The 20863-nt window shown below is 31.1% G+C and overlaps 2 protein-coding genes across 2 annotated transcripts; both read left to right on the plus strand.

Annotated features, from left to right (window-relative positions):
• The first annotated feature begins 7715 nt into the window (after positions 1-7715).
• Positions 7716-14037, plus strand: LOC111203266 (B3 domain-containing protein REM7-like). Its single transcript, XM_048779093.1, has 6 exons — positions 7716-7813; positions 13018-13117; positions 13169-13369; positions 13437-13529; positions 13623-13917; positions 14009-14037. The coding sequence occupies exons 1-6, from the start codon at positions 7716-7718 to the stop codon at positions 14035-14037; spliced, it is 816 nt and encodes a 271-aa protein (XP_048635050.1).
• Positions 12041-20580, plus strand: LOC106448252 (glutathione S-transferase T3-like). Its single transcript, XM_048779280.1, has 3 exons — positions 12041-13080; positions 13169-16056; positions 16465-20580. The coding sequence occupies exon 3, from the start codon at positions 17466-17468 to the stop codon at positions 18312-18314; it is 849 nt and encodes a 282-aa protein (XP_048635237.1). The 5' UTR covers positions 12041-13080; positions 13169-16056; positions 16465-17465; the 3' UTR covers positions 18315-20580.
• Positions 20581-20863: the final 283 nt, after the last annotated feature.

Raw genomic sequence — 20863 nt, forward strand, 5'->3', positions numbered from 1 at the left:
TGGCCAAAGATCTTTATGGGTAAAACGCTTCAAACAAGTAATTCAAAATTTTAATATTATTAGATTTTAGTTTATATAATTAAATTTTAATTTAATGTCAAAAACAAATTAAATTATAAGCAAGCACGTCCGTTTAGCATCTAACACCTTTTTTTATGATCCAGGTCATCATCTGGGTTTGAGAACCTGACTAATTCTGAAGGTCGAAAGCATATTGCTTAATTTCATGTGCCATAACACGAAAAATATATCTTAGATGGTAGATTTCGAACTTCAAATGCTTGGCTCTTCTCTAAAATTCGCACCACTCAATCACACCCGCACGGACATAAAAATGAGACTGATCTAAGAGCATGTCCATTGGTGATATACCAACTAAAGCTTATGTACAATGGTTTCAAGATTCAACACCATTCACTTCATCTTTTAATACTCCATATCATCTTCTCTTTCTTACACATCATCATTCAACACACATTCAACTTTTATCCACTATAATGATTTTGTTGAATAAAATTCAATATTTTATTTTATTAATTATTTTTTTATATATCCAAATTAAATAAATCTATAGATTAATTCACATCATCAAATTTCATTTTTCAACATCCTCATTGTAGAGATTCAACCGTTAAATTTTTTATTCAACACTCCCATTATACATAGTCTAATAAGTAACTAATAAGATTCTTAGTTAATAAAAAAAATAAAATAGTGATAAAGTACAAAATTAAGAAACTATTTGTCCTTGAAAAATAACATTTAAAAATCTGTTGAAAATTTTTAGAGACAAGTATTCTTCTTTAATTGATCAGATATTATTAAAAGTTAAAATTTAAATGAAAAACTAAAATACATCAAAAATATTATTTTTATTACTAAAATCTTTTTTAGAGACAAGTATTCTTCTTTAATTGATCAGATATTATTAAAAGTTAAAATTTAAATAAAAAACTAAAATACATCAAAAATATTATTTTTTATTATTAAAATCTTTTTTAGAGACAAGTATTCTTCTTTAATTGATCAGATATTATTAAAAGTTAAAATTTAAATGAAAACCTAAAATACATCAAAAATATTACTTTTTACTATTAAAATCTTCAGTTGTGATACTGGGCCGGCTTAGGGCATGGGGCAAGGAGGCATGGAACCCATGGCCCAAACATTTTTTAACAAAAATAGTATGAAAGAGGGGCCCAAATGGTTTAAAAATAATTAGAGATAGGGGTCCAAAATTTTTAAATTGTTCATATATACATGTAAAAAAAATTAATTTTTTTTTGCCTAGGACCCGCTAATATCTTGAGCCGGACCTGTTGTGATACTTTATGGTTGGGGATGTTCTTACGCTCTTAAATATATTGTTATCAACTCATGCATTTTGGATTTTAATTGAATAGTTATGAGATAAAATGGCTCTTTAAATATCTTCATGCACCGTAGTATGAATAATCCAGATATTCCACCAATAAGCTATGTTGCTTGAAAGTTTCATCAAACGTCCACTTTCCGATTCGGAACCAGAATCGGAGTCGGAATCTCGTGGAAACTTCTGGAATCTTGCTTCCAATGCATTTCCAAAAATATTTTTTTTTTTTGGTCAAAATTCCAAAAATATTTCTTTAAAAACATGTTTCCGTTTTAAAAATTCAGTTTCATGAATAAATATAAAAATAAAATTATATCTTTATTTATATAAAATATAAATTAATAGTATTAAAATAAACGAAATACAAAATATGCAAATATCAAAACTACTACTATAAATTATTTTTGTGCATAATAATTTTTATAAGAGATAGTGCATACATATTCAAATATATTGTTACATATATTTATGAATTATCAAAAATAATTAGTTTGATAATATTCTTATAAGCTTGATCTCTTAGTATTTTTATAGTTAAAATATGAAATCAACTAAATGGAAAATTATTAAAAATGAATAAGTGATTTTTTTAATTCGAATCACATATTTTTAGTAATAAATTTTATTAAATAAATTTTATGTTTATATTATATATATATATAATAAATTAATACTCGATAAATTAATAATCTCTATAAATTAATAAATTTCGCCAGTCCGAATTTGGACCGTTTAAAATTTGATACAAATCGATAAAATAATAAATAATAACTTTTTAGAAAATTCCATGTAAATATATGGTCCCATTCAAATTATAAATTAATAATTATATGTATACATATTTTATATAAGTAAAAACCTATTATTATATTGTTTGTTTTCTATTCACAATGGAATTATCTTTATATTTTTTAATACTTAATATATTTTTGATGAGATTTAGTAATATTATATCTAAAACCACATTTAAGTTCTAAGCAATAAATATTATATACACCAAATAGTATAATAAAATTAAAATAAATGTCAAATTTCAAAAAAATAATAATTAATGTCTATACACTAAAATGAAGTATATATTTATCTTAGAATAAATATATCTTAAAATAAAAAATCTAAATAATTTATAAATTAATATTTATATTTCTATAAATTAATAAAATTTCAAAGTTCCAACCTTATTAAGTTATAGAGGCTCTAGTGTATATTTATTTAATTTATATTTGAATATACGCTCTAACACGTATCCGCTTTTTAATTTTTTTTTAAATTTTCGTTTCTACGCTTCTATACGATTCCGCTTCCGTGTATCCGTTTCCATTTACATGTAACATAGCCAATAAACCAATTGACCAATAGATGTATAGAAGTTTCTAGATGTAAATGGAATTCGGAAGACGCTTAGACAAGTGCTTCGTGAATAAGCAAACACTTTTCGTTTAATAAAAGTATTATTTAAATATTTTTCTTATTATATAAAGAATGTTACTGTGTTTTATAATTACAATAATACAATTTAGATTTAACGTCAATGGAAAAATACTGTGATTTTATAAATAATTTTATTATCTCAAATACTATTAGTTAAAAAGTATACTTAATATATATATATATATATATAATTATTTTTTAATCTTTGTGAATATTGTCAAAATATCAAATATATCAATTTGAAAGACATAAAAAGGTTTATTATCGGTTTTATTGAAAATTCATCTCATTCTTTTTCTTATTTTCTAGTTATTTATATATTTAATGGTTAAATGCTCATAGAATTGCTTCTAGATGCAATTATTGCAACTTAAGTGCATCGTTAAAATAGTTACATTTACAGATATCCTGTATTGAACTTCTTTGAGTTTGTTGACAAAAAAAAAAAAAAAACTTCTTTGAGTTTTTATTTGGTTTTGCATTTTTATTTTACGTTGAATTCGGTTTGGTTGATTCGAAGTTTTAGATTTTTGTTATTATGCTTATAAGTTTCGTTTGGGTTTTACTAGTTTTCGTCTATGTTCGGTTCAGTTTCTTACATGTTCAGTTTGGATTGGATTATAAATAATATCTAAAATTTTCCAAAAAAAAATATTTTAAAAAAATTAATAAAACTGGCAAAAATATCCAAAATATATAAATTATTTACAAATTTAATTAAAAACTAGTTAAACATACTACATAAACTAACTAAAACAGTTCAAAATAACAAATAAAACAAACTACAATTTTTTTTGAAAAAATACTCTAAAACATGTAAATTTTTTGCAACATATATAAAATATTAACATATTTAACTAATTTCATATATATTAGATTGTATTTGGGATTTTGGTTCAGGTAAAATTCCGATTGTACCAGACTTGTCTTTTGGTCCACATTGCATGTGCAAGAAACGTACACTACTCTTCTGCTGTATAGTAGTACATTTTTCTTTTTGACTGTCTCTCTTGCTTTATCATTTACTTGGTGAACATAGCAAAATCAATTTCACATTCTCCAGAACTTTTATAATATATCATATTAATTATAGTATAACTTAAATTTTCGTTAAAAGAAAAATATCATTAATTATATAACTTAAATTTTCATTTTAGTCGGTGAAGGAAGCAACCGTAAAAAACTGTTTTACCTAATGCAAATAAAAAAAAACATTTCATTTCTTTTTGAGAAAGTACGGTGTCGTTATTTCTTTTTCTTTTTTTTGTGTGTGGTACATGACGCTTCGTCCGCATTAAAAAAAGAAAGTAAACCGTTCTTCGGTAATGAAATGTTAAATCACCGGTGATCATACTTTAGAGATATCTGAGTGTAGTCAGATTCGAACTCAACTTTTTTAACGACGCTAGAACGTTATGTTACCACCCGGCCACTAACGCGTAGTTTCATCCACATTGAATTCAAGGTAGATTCACAATTTAGAGTTAGTAAAAAAATTATCCTTCACTTCCAGAACTATAAGTTACCAAAAAGTATAAGATTAGACTACATAAGTTGAAGCGATAAACCTTAATTTTTCATGCGCATACAAAACACATATTACATTGCCGTCCACTGATGTTTTGTTCCCTTAGTTACATATCATATCATCATAATCTTCTCTGAGATTGGTCTACGGGGCATGGACGATATTAGTTTGCATTGCTTTGCTAAATCGGTTTTTTCTTTTGTAGACAAAATGAAAAAGTTGAACTACTGGAATTGGATTAGTGGCATTTGAACAATAATCCTAATACGGTGAATCTGCAATTCGATTTCCATTGATATCGTGGGAACTTATAGGTTAGTCGGTTTACTTTGGTCACCGAACACTGTGATTAATTCAAAAAAAAACAAATGAAAAAGTTGTCAAGTTATCAGTTGATAAGTAGGAAAAATAAATGTTTACAAAATAAAAATATCTTTTCATAATAATAATTGACCAAAATACATTTAAGAAAAGCATACATGCATTTAATTTTTTATTATTTTTGTTTCTCTAAGTATCAAACATGAGATGACAATGAACAAGGACGACTTATTGGAGACCCTTCGTTCTGTCCACATAATGACCCGTCCAATAAACGTATACTACATCTTCACTCTTTAGCTATATCGATTTTTCTTTTAACGTTTACTCCTCTTACGTAACGATCTCTATCTTTTTATCATTCTAGTGTTACTTTATCATTTATTTATGTGAATATAGCAAAACTAAAATCCAGACCCTTCTTTTTGTCCACATAATATCCCCCGTCCAAGAAACGCATGCTACTCTTCTGGAATATCGACTTTTCTTTTAACATTTACCATTCTTAAAGAATTGAAAGTACTAGCTAGATTCATATATTTCATAAACAAGAAAAATAAACAAAATATTATTCATTAAGTTGATATCTCAAATGTTGAGAGTCTCATTTAAAATCAATTTAAAATCAATCTTTTTTTATATTTCAGTGGAGTCTTTAATATTTAAAATGCTTATATAATAAAATAATATTTCCTCCATCTGTGAGATATCAAAAATTAACAATTTTAGGAAATGTTAAAATATTTGATTACTGGAAACTAGAAGAGGAGTTGATAGCTGAGGGTGTCTTGTTGACAACCGAACCTACTCACCTCGTCAACCAAATTCCACTGGGACCGAATGCAGCAGTTCTTAGAGTCGAAATGGTTTTTAAACCTAATGCCTATATCTGGAGACCTACACCTGAAATGACAAAGATGGGTGATGCAGTACATGGGACAATAGCGTGGCCTCTAGATAAGATAAGACTACCTGATCAAAATTCACCTACTGATCAACATTCACCTACTGAATCAAACAAGATATCCAATCAGGTAAGTTTGTAAATTCTTAGAAGGTGATTAGATATTGAATTGTTAGGTTGCCGGTGTTGATATTGTGGTGAATGTGTTTGTCTTTTTTGGTTTTAGAGTGGTGGTAACAGCACTAGTAGTAGCAACAAAGGTGGCAAACAGAAGGTTGCTCTCTTGGACTGTCATAACTTAGGACAGAGAGTTGCTTTAGGTCGTGTGTTCTCAACTGATCCAGCAGAGAAAGTGCATTTCGTTCCTTTAGGTCCCAATGCTACGAAGGTTTGGGTAGAGGTTTCCGAGTTCGATGGGGCTCGAGTGTGGAGGCCAAACTCTGAAATCGAATTCATAGGTGATGCAGTAGGAAGCACCGTGGCTTGGCCAAATGATAAGATTGTGTATCTCTAAGGATTACAATGTTGCTTTAGTGTGAACTTATAATGTAATCTCTAAGGATGTGTGAACAACTATGTAATATGTCTAAGTTGAATCTATGAAATTAATGTTTATTTATATAAGTTGATGTTTTGTTTCAAAATCCCAGAAAACGAATTTGTGTAAATTTAAAAATATAAATATATGAAAATTAAAATTTAAAATATATAAATATATTAACATTATATATACAGCACAAATGAAACTGCTATAGTAGTACATATATACATTGCACTTTGGTAACTGCTATAGTGGAATTAACTAAAACAAACAGAAAACGCTATTTATAAAATTAGTAATAGCAGTAAAAAAACGCTATTAAATAATATTTAATTGCAGAAATAAAAGCGCTATCGTAGCGGAAGAAAAGATAGCACAACGAAATACCGCTATTTAATGTCCTCGACCTATTATGACGGGCGATGATACAGCGCTTAACAAACCGCTATCCTATCGTTAGATAGCGTTATTCGTCCGCTATAAAAACGCGTTTTTCTTGTAGTGTAGATTCATATATTTCATAAACAAGAAAAATAAACAAAATATTATTCATTAAGTTGATATCTCAAATGTTGAGAGTCTCATTTAAAATCAATTTAAAATCTATCTTTTTTTATATTTCAGTGGAGTCTTTAATATTTAAAATGCTTATATAATAAAATAATATTTCCTCCATCTGTGAGATATCAAAAATTAACAATTTGATGATGGAGATATTCTTGCTTGATGCTATCTCTATCATTTTTTATCGTGTATGGTGAATATAGCAAAACTAGTTTCACAATGTTCCAAAATTTATAAAATATCTATTACCTGATTTTGAACTTGACATTTCATTTTGACTGGGGACGGCAGAGGTGGAGGAAGCAACCGTGTCCGTACGTAATTTTAGAACACCCCTAATAGTGAGTGTCATTAATGGTAACTTAAAAGTAGAATATTATTAATAATTTAATGTAACTTGGTTAATAACTAAAATTTTGATTAGGGCTTTCTCTCTCTTCTCTTCTCTTCTCTTTGAGAGAGAGAGAGAGAGATCTACAAATCTCATCCGTCTTATCACAATTCAATCTTCCAAAAGGATGCGATGAAACTATTTTTGTTGTTGTTTGACTGTAAAGTACTTTCAATCTACGGATCAAACTTGTTTCTTCGCTCAGGCGATTAACCTTTTGCATGGCGATTTTTGTAGTATAATTTGATCCATAGCAGAGCTTTGCTTCAGTTTTCTTCTTTGTCTCTGTCTGGATCGATTAATAAAAGTGTGAATAAGTTTTTTGCTTTCCACTTCAATCTTAGTTTTTATCCCGTTGATTTCTGGGATAAGGACCTTCTTCAACGCTCACTCTGATTTCTTACCAAGAGAATCAGTCTTCGTTCTACTTCAGCCATCTTAGATGTTAAGCGGAGCATCTATGTTGAAAATGAAAGATAAATTTGAAAAAAACTTTAAATCGCTTAAGAAGAAGATTTAGAAGTGTTAGTGTTCTCCAAAACGGCCCGGTAAAGGGTTTCACCTCGTCTTGATTTAAGTTTCCTCTGGTATAATTCTGGTGAATCAAGGTTCCCTTACTCAGTTATTTGAGGTTAAAGTGGGAGGCTACTGTATTTTATTGGAATGGTTGGATATGGCGGTGGAGAGCTAGAGCTTGAGAGGTGTGTTCGTGAAGCTTATGGCAGCGATGCTCAGCAATGCGGCCGTGATGGCCGCTTAAGGCATGTCAGACGCATGTCCAGGCGACGTGGCCTCATGAAGATCATTCGTCAAATTTGGAAAGTTTCTAGACATATCTTAATTGGGTTGTAATTATTTTATTTAGTAGGCTTAGCTTCTCCTTTGTTGTAATTAAAAGTCTGATACCAAATGTTGTAATTCCTAATAGGCTAAATCAATGAAATTTTCGTTGACAAAAAACACTAAAAAATTTGAATCAAAAAACACAAAATGAACTAATTATGAAGTTCAACATACTAAAAAGTATCTAAACTTTTTTTTGTTGAGGTTCTAAACAAAAACTCTTTCTTGTTCTCTTTCCTTTTATTTTAATTATTTTTTTAATATTTGGATACAATAGCAGAAACTATCATTAAGATTGTCCTTAGAGCATCTCCAAAAGAAACTATATAACTCCAAATATAGAGTTTTTTGCTCTCCAAAAAAGAACTTCAAAACTTCAAATTTGAAGTTTTGTAGAGTAAAACTCCAAATATAGAGTTTCACTTTTCAAAACTTCAAATTTGAAGTTTCATCTTTTTATTTGCATTTTGGTCCTTACAATAATACATCATATTTATAATTCTTAAATAATTTTTTGTTTATTGTTTTAATCCTTAAAACTTTTATATCTCATAAATATTTCAAATTTGTTTTATAAATTTAAGTTTTACACATGAAATTAAATAAAAAAATTTAAAACAAGATTTATAATATTTTAAAACTAGAATTAAACAACAAGAATATTACACAAAACCATAATAAAAACTTATTAAAAAGACACATGAAGACATAATTATTACTCAAATTTAAATATTATAACAACACTGATAGTCTGGTAATAATTAACCGAAGATGATTGTTGTTGTTATAATATTGTCCAAACAAATTTTGTATAACCGAAGATGATTGTTGTTGTTGCTCTTGATGCATTTTTCGCATGATTCTTTCTTGTTCAGATCGAATGTATTCACGAATATTAACATCATCGATAGAAGCTAAGTTTTTTAGCAATATTTTATTTTCTTCTTTTACTTCTTTAAAAGCTAATTTTTTGCTTCATTTTGCAGTCGTAATTCAATCATCTCATGACCTTTTTTCCTGCTTGTTGTACTTTCGTTTAAAAGATCAAGGATTTTTTCGTTTGATGATATCAAACTATCAGCAGCCATATTATGAGGATATCCGATTTCAACAATTTTTGGCTCGTAATCTTCAAATAAAAAATAAAGAAAAAATAAAGAAAATCATTTCTTACTTCGAAATGCACTAATTGATCATATAAGGGAGTATTATGGAAATAATTTTATAGAATAGTGTAATATTTGCTTGCAGTTTAATATTTAATTATGTATTTTTATTTATAATTTTATATTATAGTGTAGGATTTTTTTAATTAATATTTCTGTAATATTTATATATATGTACTAGTTATTTATAGAAGTTTTATGACTTTACATCAACTATGACAAATATAAGGACCATAGTGTAAAATATAATTAATTTTGAAGTTAGGTTTGAAGTTTTACTTTTGGAGAAAAACACATTAAAACTTCAAATATAGAGTTTTGGAAACTTAAAAATAGAGTTCCTTTTTGGAGATGCTCTTAGAACACCATTACTGGTGGTGTAGTATAGGGGTGGGCATTTTACCCGAAATCCGAAGTGGCACCCGAACCCGATCCAAAAAACCCGAACCGAAATCCGAACCGAAGTAGCAAAATATCCGAACGGGTATTGAATTAGGAGAGATTGGATATCCGAACCCGAACGGGTAATATCCGAACCCGAATGGATATCCGAAAATAACCGAACATATGATAATTAACCTTATATTTATAGTTTACATATTTCATTTTATATAAAATATTTATATTGATACTACACATACTTTAAATTCATATGATATACATACAATTACGTAGAAGATGATTTGCTATTCGCTTAAAATGCATGTCAAACTTTTTATTTCAGCAATTAACAAAAAGTTACGTCCAAAATTTAAAAACAATAACCAAATTAATGTCTTTTTAGTTTGAAAATGTTATGTCCAAATCTATTAACTATGCAATCTATTAAAAATAAAAAATAGTTAAGTGAAAAGTTATATATTTAAATACAAGAAATTTGAGAAATGAAAATTTTCATTTTTTTTTCTTCAAAATCTAAATATCCGAACCCGATCCGAAATAACCGAAACCGAACTTAAAATACCCGAACCCGACCCGAAGTACAGAAATACCCGAACGGGTTCTACACCTCTATACCGAAATACCCGAAAATCCGAAATACCCGATCCGAACCCGAACAGGTACCCGAACGCCCACCCCTACTGTAGTAACTCCAAAGAGCACCTCATCATTTTTATATTTATATTTTTTGTTTTGTAAGTAAAATTAAACTAGGTTAAGACCCGCGCCTTGCGCGGGATGAACATTATATATAAAAATTATTTTATGTATTAAATATTTTTACATATTATGAAATAATAAATATATATTGAATAATTAAAAGTCAGTAATTATTAAATATATAATTAAATTGGTGTGAACATATAAATCAATTTTATTAGTCCAATTTTTTTTTTAATATTTGATAGGATATGTAATTAAATTTAAATGATACTAACATACATAGTATATTTTAGTACATTTTTAATATTAATGTCTATTAAATGATGATTTCTACTCATATAGTGCTTTTGATCATTTGTATCTTTTATAGCAAAAGATTTAAATTACTAACAACAAAATTTTCATTGTGAGATTAATAGTTTTAATAATTTATAATTTAAAAAAAATAAGTTGTCAATGTTCGTTCAAAACTTTTACCAAAAAATTGTTCAAAGTAAATTTTGAAACGAAAGATTTATGTATTTTATATGGTTTATAGTTTAATTTAAAACGATATATATATATATATATATATATATATATATATCAATATTAATAATTAATTAAATTATAATTTTTACTTATATAATTTTGTAATCATTTCAATGTGAAACTTTTAACAGTTTTAGTAATTTATAATCGTTTTTCAAAATTCAAAATATAACATATATAGAAAAATCTAAATTTTTTATTATATGGTTATTGTGGTTGTTTAATTTATTTAATAGTTTAAAATTAAACAAATATGATAGAATATACACTAATTTTTATCAAATCTTTATTATTCAAAATCATTAATTGTCATATATATACTTTAACCACATTAGGCAATTTCGTAATTTTATTTAAGGAAATAATGAAATACATTAATAATGAATTTATTGTTAGTTTAATAAAAAACTTATTATATAATTAGATGGACCAACATATTTCTCTAATGATTCTAAGAATCATCCTAGTGATGACATGTGGCTACAAAAAAAAAGTTGTAATGTTTCTCAAATAATATATAGGGGATAGAAAAATATATCAAACCATATAAAAATTGACACCTATCATTAGAGTTTCTTACATTGCCAACATAGTTTCTTTGTAAAGGATTGTCTCCCAACTTTATTTTGTCTCTCTCTTGTTTTCTTAATTTTTGTCAATCTTTTTTAAACAATTTTTTAATCTTTTATATGGAGAAACATATGGAGAAACACACATCTATTAGATCAGCTCCACTGAGAGTATTCAAAAGAGTATCTAAATAAAATAAAAAATAAAAATAAATGTAAAAGAAAAAAATTAAATCAAAATTATAATATCCGGTTCTCTGAACTCATCTCTTTAGAATCCATAGAATCTGACACTTGTCAATTTATGGTTGGCTAATATTATTGTTAATAAAACCAAAAATACCTAAAATTTTAATCTTAGTTATATGCATTATATGATATTAAAAATAATTTTACATTTTTTGTATAAATCTTAAAATAAAATTAGATATCTAACAAGATTCATTATTCATAAATTAAAATAATGTATTAATACTACTGTAAATTGAAATGATTGAAGTTTATGCAATAATAGTATATTATTTTTTAATTAATGTAATAGTTAAAACTATAAATTTCAAACTAAAAATATTATTAGGATTTGATACTATTATTAATTATTATTATTTCTTTTATTATTGGTATTATTATAAATAATATATATAAATAAAATTAACTAAATAAATAAATAATTTTAAGTATAATTGCATATGTTTAAATTTTATTTAGATTTAAGAAAAGTTTTCAAGAATATTTTTTCTAACTTATATTACATTAAAATAAAATTAAAAAAAATCATCATATAATAGTGATGAGAAACTTAGTGGGTATCTTACCATTAGAGATAACAATTTTAGTATAGTTTATTAACCTAATTTTTACTTAACATAATATTATCATATTAGTTAGATACTTAGAGCATAATTAATGTGAATCTCTTAGAATATGGTTTTTAGCATAATATAAGAAATTTCTCTTAGCTTTTAACTAAGAAAAACTAAGAAACGTCTTTTAAATAAGAGATATAAGACCATCCGCATTAGCGGTTTATAACAGGTTCGTGGGCTCGAAATCTTAGGCCCGGTGGATTTAAAAAAAAAAAGAAAAATGCTATTAGTTTGATGAAACGGGCCTTGCGCATGAACCCGTAAGGGGCGGATTTTGCCACGCGGCGTACGCTGGTAGGTCAAGCGTTCCGCGTTGACGAGGAGGAAAGTCGGGCCACGTCGTGTTTCTTCTCATTTTCCCCTTTCTCTGAAAATACTAGGGTTTCACCGTGAGAGGCGACTTTTCGTGCGACGACGATTCCCGGCGATTTTCTCGACGTAATCGACGACGAGCTCTTCTATCCACGAGCGTAGGTGAGTACCTTGTAGGTTTATAGCTTTATTGGGTCGATTTCGGGGTGGGAAGCAATTATTCGATTTTGAAAAAAATTTGGGGGTTTCGAGCAAGGGATATAAATCGATATAGGGGTTTCGATTTTGTGATGGTGGTTTGTTTTAAGGTTCATTTCTTTGGGATCTAAATCGAATTGTGAAAAAAAAAATATTGGAGGATTAGACCTTTGAACCGAATTTTTGACATAGCAATATAGATAGCATCAATGGTTACTAGTCGATTAACAGCTTCAGTATGCTTTCTTGAATGGAAAAACAAACCACATTTTTGATTTCTATAGTTCTGTGGTCTTGTGTGGTCTATAGTAGTTGGATGCCATTTTTTTAAATTGGAACTCAATTAATACATGTAATTGGAACTCGATTGTTGCAGATGGAAACTCCCCGAGAACCTCATTTCTTCAAGCCTCTTCTTCCTGGTTTTCAAAGTGGCGTGGTATTCTCAGTTCTTGAAGTCTATTTTTCCTTATTTTGTATGTTGGTATTTATGATTTATGTTTAACTATTCCTTCTCTTACTTGCAGGCAATACCACTTGACTTCTACTCAAAACACATACAAGGGGCTGAGATCAATAAACCATGGAAGCTAAGATCGGACGCTTCGGATCAAATTTGGGAGGTGATCCGAGAAGGCAGGACACTCACCAAAGGTTGGAAAGAGTTCACCGAAGCACATGATCTTCGAATCGGTGACATTGTCATCTTCAAACACGAAGGAGACATGGTCTTTCATGTGACTCCTTTTGGTCCTAGCTGTTGTGAGATTCAGTATACATCCTCACATCGTTAAGGAAGAAGCCGACGCGGATGATGCTCCTACTTTCTCATACGACTACTGCTTCTTGGCTGAGGTTACTGCTACAAATCAAAAGGACGACAAAATGGTGAGTAAAATTTTGACTATGTTACACACAATATTTAGTTATTTCTTTGTTTGTAGTACTGCTTCTTGGCTGATGTTATTTCTGTGTTTGTAGTTTCTTCCTGTGGAAGCTATGTGGTGTGGTGCTTTGAACCAACAATGCAAAGAGGTCAAACTTGTCAACAAGGAGGGAAAGTCATGGACTGCGAGCTTCGGATTTAGCGAATCAGACGGCGCATATTACATCAGCAGAGGGTGGAGAAAGTTCTGTCGTGATAACAGATGCACCAACGGAGCTTTGTTTGTGTTCAACGTGGTTGGAGACGGGACGACAACTCCATTACTGTGTGTATGTACGGAAAGGAAGGAGTGTACTGAACTACTGATCAACCACTTCAGCAGAATCGATGGTAAGTCTTCTCATTTGACTTGTTTGTGTTGTCTATATCTTCAATGTTACTACTTTGCTTCTGCTTTAACTTGTGTTCTCTTCTTCTACAGGTAGCATTGCTTCTACCTCACGAAATTAGATGGCTCTTTTGCGGTCTTTCCTCTCTATCATCTTAACTTGTTTCTTTTTGTTTCATTAGCAACTTATCAACTTATGTATTTCGGTTTGTAAAACTTGAATGGTTTTTCTATGTGAACTTTTATGCTAAGTTAAACATTCTCGAACAAGAATTCCTTTGTTGAATGCGTAGACTGATCATCGAACAAAATGTTTCTATGAATTGAATTTAAGTTAAGAAACAACGTAAATTTTTAAAACATAGCTTTTCTACATCTGAAAACACAAACCAAAATATTAAAACATATCTCGAAAGCCAAAACTTAAACTCCAAAACTCTAACATAGCTTTTCTACATCTGAAAACACAAACCAAAATATTAAAACATATCTCGAAACCAAAACTTAAAATCCAAAACTAAAACATAGCTTTTCTACATCTGAAATGGCACTCTTTATCCCGATGATATGTTCGAGATTTAGAGAATCATGATCGTTTGAAAGCTGATTTAGTCGAAAATATTTGGCAAAAGTTTAGTTTCTCGTTTTATGTAATCTACTCTTAATGTATTGAATAAAATGTTTTCATCAATTTTATAATATATTTTAATATTTTATTCATGAATTCTGAATAATTTTTAATTTAAAAAAATAAAAAAATATTATTATTTTATTCCTATGAACTCTTTCTTCGGGTTCACTAATGCAGAAAACAACAAATTCGGGTTCATAACTGTTCATGGATCCACAAAAAAATATTAAAAAAATTTGGTGAACCCCAAAGTGGGGTTCACCAATGCTCATGCTAAGAGCATCCGCAATGGTGAGTCTCACCATGGAGTCCTTAGCATTATTATAATAATTTTTTTTTGTTTGAATAGTTAAGGATCCTAATCCAAAAGGTATGTCCAATGGTGTTCTCCAATTTGAAGTCCTTAGGAATTAAAAAATAATAATTTTTTGTATAAAAGTGAAATTAATTTTTTTTATAAAAGTGAAATTAATTTTTTTTTAATTGCATGATTAAATATAAAGATACAACATTTATTAATCTTCATTCACCAAATTTGTTCCAAATATTTTTAATTAAATCATTTTTCAATCGTTGATGTAAATGCTTATCGTGAACATCATCCCGAATGCCGAGCATATTATGGATATTTGTAGGCCTCTCGGTATCCACCCGTGAACTTCTGCTGCAGTCTCCTTCTTCAAATTCATATAGATCGTACCGAATGTACCCATCTCGTTCGTTTTCGACTATCATATTGTGTAGTATGATACGTGCTCGCATAATCTTCCCTATCTTTTTTGTCCAATGAAAGAGACGGATTTTTCACAATCACAAATCGAGCTTGCAATACTCTATAAGCCCGTTCCACATATTGTGTAGGTCTCTCTTTAGCTAATTTCTTTTGCTAAAATATATATTATATACTACTTTTTTGTTGACACAGAATTTCAAAATTTACTAGAAGTAACGAAATCGAAACTCAGTTGCTTATATTTCTATATTGCGCAAAATGTTACCCTTTAGATTGTGTGTTTTCGTTTTGTGTTGGAGTAAACAAACCATTATATTTGAGTGATTAATCTAAACGTCCTACACAATTATATAAAGAGAAGTATATGTGTATTTACCTTCACAATCTAAACTTCCGACTTTTTTTCCTCCACTACGAAACACAAAAGCCTTACATCCATTCACAAGTAGCCACGTACCATAAGGATCAAGTCCTAAAATTCCTTAGAGCACCCGCAACCGTGGATTTTGATCAATCCTTAGACCAAATCCGTAGGATTAGGGTATTAAAAAAATAATATTTATGCTTAATGGAGGAAGGACTGGGCCGTCGCGAGGGTTTAGACGGATCGAATCCTTAGACACGTGGCTTCTTCTGAGTGGGTGCGTGGGCTATGCGTTTGGGTGGGGTCAAAAAAAAAGTCATTTTCCATCGAAACCGAAAAAAAAAAAAAGTTAAGGAGAGAAAGGCGATTTACAGGCGATCTCTCTCGATCTCGCTCCCTCGGCTCCAGCTAAGGTAAATCGAAGCTTTAACTCCTAGATTTCTTGATTAAGATCACTCTTCATGTTCTCTGTTCTCTATTAAGGGTTTGGTGGTGTGGTTTCGACAGAATTTAGTTAAATTGAGAAATTAGGGTTTGGAAAAATTTTGGGGATAAATCGTTATTTCTTGTTTATGGATTGTATCGGTCTCAGATATCCTCTTTGTGTCTATACGGATTGAAACAGGTTGTAGTTTCAAGCGATTTGCCGTTTCTTAACTGTTTTCAATTGAAACCTTTTTAGTGATATTGTTATCTTATATGTGTTCGAATTCACTTTGTTGATGTTTTTTTCGTTCCTTCTAGCCAGTTTGCTTCCTTCTCGTCAATTTGCTTTAACTCTAGTGGTTGTTTAACTCTGTCTGTTTTCAATTTCTTTTCAGGTTTACGATAATGGGACAATACAGTTACAGCCAGCCATCTTCATCATCAAACTCTCAAGACTTAAACTCCCTCCTTCAAGCCGAAGCAGAGATGTACGCGGCTGAAGCTGAGATAAGTCAGTGGAATGCAGAGGCCATTCACAACGAACCATCACCAGAGGGTGATGATGGAATCCCCAGGACATGCTACTGTGGGTCGGAGCCTGTTCACAGTTATTCCCAAACTCCTAAAGATCCATACCGACGGTACATTACGTGCCCCAATGCTGATGATGGAGACTGCCACGTCTGGAAATGGTGGGACGTGGCCGTCGAGGAGGAGATGAGGGACATTCAGACGGAGCTTAGTGAGCTTAAGGGTGAAGCCAATGAGCGTGAGCAGAAGCTGCTCATCCTTGAGAAGAGAATAGGCGAGCTTACAAAGAAGAAATCAGGAGCTAAGCTAATGGTCTTTACCATAGTTTTAGTAGGGTTGGTGTTACTTATAAATGTGCTAGGTTAGTTTCTTTAATTGTTTCATCTCTTTTAGTTATCAAATTTTATAGTTTGAGAAAGTTGATTGTTTGTTCTTCTTTTTCAGGAAAAATTGAGAAGGATTCAAAGGAGTGGGGCGTACCAGCTATGTTTCTTTAACGAGGTAATTTTTTAACTTTCTGGTGTTTTAACTATTGAAAACTATTAGTGGTGTTTTAGAAACCGGAAGGAAAAATAGCTACAAAACTTAAGTTGATAGCTACGGTTGCGGGTTTACTTAGTCAAAGAGTTAATGAAACTCAATTGCTTTCCACCCTATGAGTTGGTTTGATTTGATGTGCTTTTATTGGTGTAGAATAGTTAAAAAACTTAAGTTGCTAGTAGCTACCATTGTACTTTACTTAGTAGAATAGTTAATGAAACTCAACTGCTGTGGTGTGATTGCTTTTAATTAGTTAAGTGATAGAAGGCTTATTAATAAGCCCTCTGTGTCGCTAGTAGAGTGTCACAGAGAAGCAATTGAAACCATGGCTAATAACTCACAAAGTTTTACTAGCTTTCTCCTTAGTCAAAATACAGTTGACCTTGATTCACCAGAACCTTTTTGGTTCGGTAGTCAAGGTCCTGATGTGTCTGGTAGCGAGGTTCCTGTTGCGTCTCCTGTGCTGTCTGGTACCGACGTTGGTGCTAAGTCTGGTGTGAATTCTAACCCTGAGAGGAGGAAATGGACTCTAGCAGAGGATAAAATCCTTATTGGTGCTTGGCTAAACACCAGTAAGGACCCTGTGGTGAGCAACGAGCAGAAAGCCGGTGCTTTCTGGTTCCGTATAGTTGAGTACTACAACGCCAGTCCCCTCCTCGCTGGGACAATACGGAGAGAACTAATGTCTTGCAAGCAGAGGTGGGCAAGGATAAACGGCGACGTTGCCAAGTTTGCTGGCTCCTATGATGCGGCTCTGAGGGAGCAGAGAAGTGGGCAAAACGATGATGATGTGATGAAAACGGCGTTAGACATTTTCTTCAAAACGTTCGGCTACAAGTTCGCCATGGATCACTGCTGGAGGGAGCTGAGGCACGACCAGAAATGGTGCTCCTTATATCCGGCAAAGGAGAAGCGCAAACAAGCTGTGGAGGTGGATAGAGAAGAAGAGCAGTTTGTCGATCCAGAGGTTAGACCACCAGGGGTAAAGGCTGCGAAAGCTGGTAAGAAGAAGAAGAGTGGCAGGGAGGAGGAGTTGTCGCAGCTACAGGGGGTTTTAGAAATTAAACAAAAACTGTCAAAACAGAAGCTTCTTGATCGTTTACTCGCAAAAACAGAACCTCTCTCTGAAATGGAAATCAGTCTTAAGCTCAAACTAATGTCAGAAATGTTATGATCTTTTATTAATCTTGCTTTTTAGGTATTATAACTATTTTGTGTACTTGATCACTCTGTTATTTGATCGAAATTGATATTTTTTAAAATGCTTACTAACTCTTGTCACTCTGTTTTGACAGGTTGACGCATGTGGGAAGGAGTCACGGGTGCATTTGGTCTGTAGCTCTTGTGGGAAGGAGTCACGGGTGTTGCAGGAGCCACGGGTGTTGTAGGAGTCACGGATGACTCTGTTTCCTTTAGTATAAGTAGTAGTGTTGTAGTTGTCTCTGAGAGTTTGTATTAATCAACTCTCTTTGTTTTCCTCGGAGCTGTTCTTATCTACCACTGCACTGAATTTTAGGTAATCTACTCTATTTGTTTTCAAACTTGGAAAAAAACGTGTATCCTCTATATTTGAATGATTGTCTGATCCCTTCTAGTATTTGCTTGTTCGGACTAATACCATCTAATAATATTTAGAAATTCCTTCTAGTGCACATTTGAACCATATAGAGTTTCAAATGACTATGATTGATACGTTTTAAATGGTATCACGATAATGAGTCTACACGTTTTAAATGGATGTGAACATATAATAGTTAGAAATTCAGTTGATTACGATCACGATTATGAGTCTTGGGTTGTAGTCTTACTTGAAATTATTATTAGCCTGTAGCACAAATTTGATTACGAGTCAAACCAAACCAATAATGAACTTTAATGTGGAGTAAACCAATGAAACCAATGTTGAAATTTAATGAAATTTGATTATGTAACATTGCCCTTTTGTTTAAAATAATATTTTGGTTAAAACTATAATAAAAATGTCTATCCAAACTTATTTGTTTAAGATAATTATTTTCTAGAAATGTCATCATCTTCATCCGATGAAGTCGATGCAAGATTGGACGAAATTTGTGATGAATACGTGGAAGAAATATACAACGACATAGTGGAGACCCAAACCATACCACAAAGGACACGTCAGTATGTTGAACGACACCGCGAAGGAGGACAAGACCAGTTATGGAATGACTATTTCAGCGAAGATCCGACATTCTCGACTGCAATTTTCAGACGCCGTTTTCGCATGAATAAGAATTTATTCTTGCGTCTTGTTCATGGCCTAGAAGAGTACTTTCCATTCTTCCAGCAAAGAAGAGATGCAACCGGGAGATGGAGTCTTACGGCACTACAAAAATGTACTGCTGCTATTCGACTGCTTGCTTATGGTAATGCGGCTGACACCGTTGATGAATATCTCCGACTTGCTGAGACCACTGCACTTTCGTGTTTACATAATTTCACAGACGGAATTATACAATTATTTGGAAATGAGTATCTACGACGACCCACACCGGAGGATCTCCAACGGCTATTAGATATTGGAGAGAAACGAGGGTTTCCTGGGATGGTCGGGAGCATTGATTGTATGCATTGGGAGTGGAAAAACTGCCCAACCGCTTGGAAAGGACAATATGCACGTGGATCGGGAAAACCGACAATTGTCTTAGAGGCGGTAGCTTCTCACGATCTTTGGATATGGCACGCCTTTTTTGGTCCTCCAGGTACCTTAAACGATATTAATGTTCTCGATCGATCTCCTGTTTTTGATGACATTTTACAAGGTCGAGCTCCGAGGGTAAAGTACATGGTCAACGGACACACGTATAAGTTGGCGTACTACCTCACAGACGGTATATATCCAAAATGGTCGACATTTATCCAATCTATCACACTCCCACAAACTCCTCAACATGAGTTATTTGCTAAAGTTCAAGAAGCAACCCGAAAAGATGTGGAGCGGGCTTTTGGAGTTTTGCAATCTCGATTTGCAATTGTTAGAAATCCGGTTAAAACATTGAACAAAGAAAAGATAGGGAAGATTATGAGAGCCTGTATCATACTCCACAATATGATAGTCGAAGATGAACGGGATGGATACTCTCGTATTGATATATCTGAATTTGAAGAAGGAGACGCCTCCAGATGTTCAGAGGTGGAAACCGAGATGCCAACAAATCTGAACAATATCTTTCCCACTCGGAATGATCTTCGTGATAGGCAAACGCATGAAAGATTGAAGAATGATTTAATCCAAAATATTTGGAATAAATTTGGTGATGAAGATTAACAATTATTCTATATTTATGTAAAATTTTTGTTTTTATGTTTAATTAATGTATTTTAAGTTTAATTATTGTTTTAATGTAAATTTATTGTATTTTTATGTTAAGTTATGGATTAATTAATGTATTAATTAATGTATTTTATGTTAAATTAATGTATTTTTTGTTTATTTATATTTCACTAAAATAAATATTGTTTTTCCTAAGGATTCTAAGGATCACCATTGTACACACATTTTTAACAAGAGTCCTTAACTATTCAAAAAAAAAAAAAAATTATTACTTTAATAATCCTATGGACTCCACAATGGGTGCCACTATTGTGGATGCTCTTAGTTACGTTGCAGTCTTTAGTTTTATTAAGCAAAGTATTATTATTATATGTGTATTTACCTAAGATTAAGCTCTAAGGACTAGTGATGTTACTCCGTAAAATCCG

The sequence above is a fragment of the Brassica napus genome, chromosome A5 (genome assembly GCF_020379485.1).
Source record: "Brassica napus cultivar Da-Ae chromosome A5, Da-Ae, whole genome shotgun sequence".
NCBI classification, from domain to species: domain Eukaryota; kingdom Viridiplantae; phylum Streptophyta; class Magnoliopsida; order Brassicales; family Brassicaceae; genus Brassica; species Brassica napus.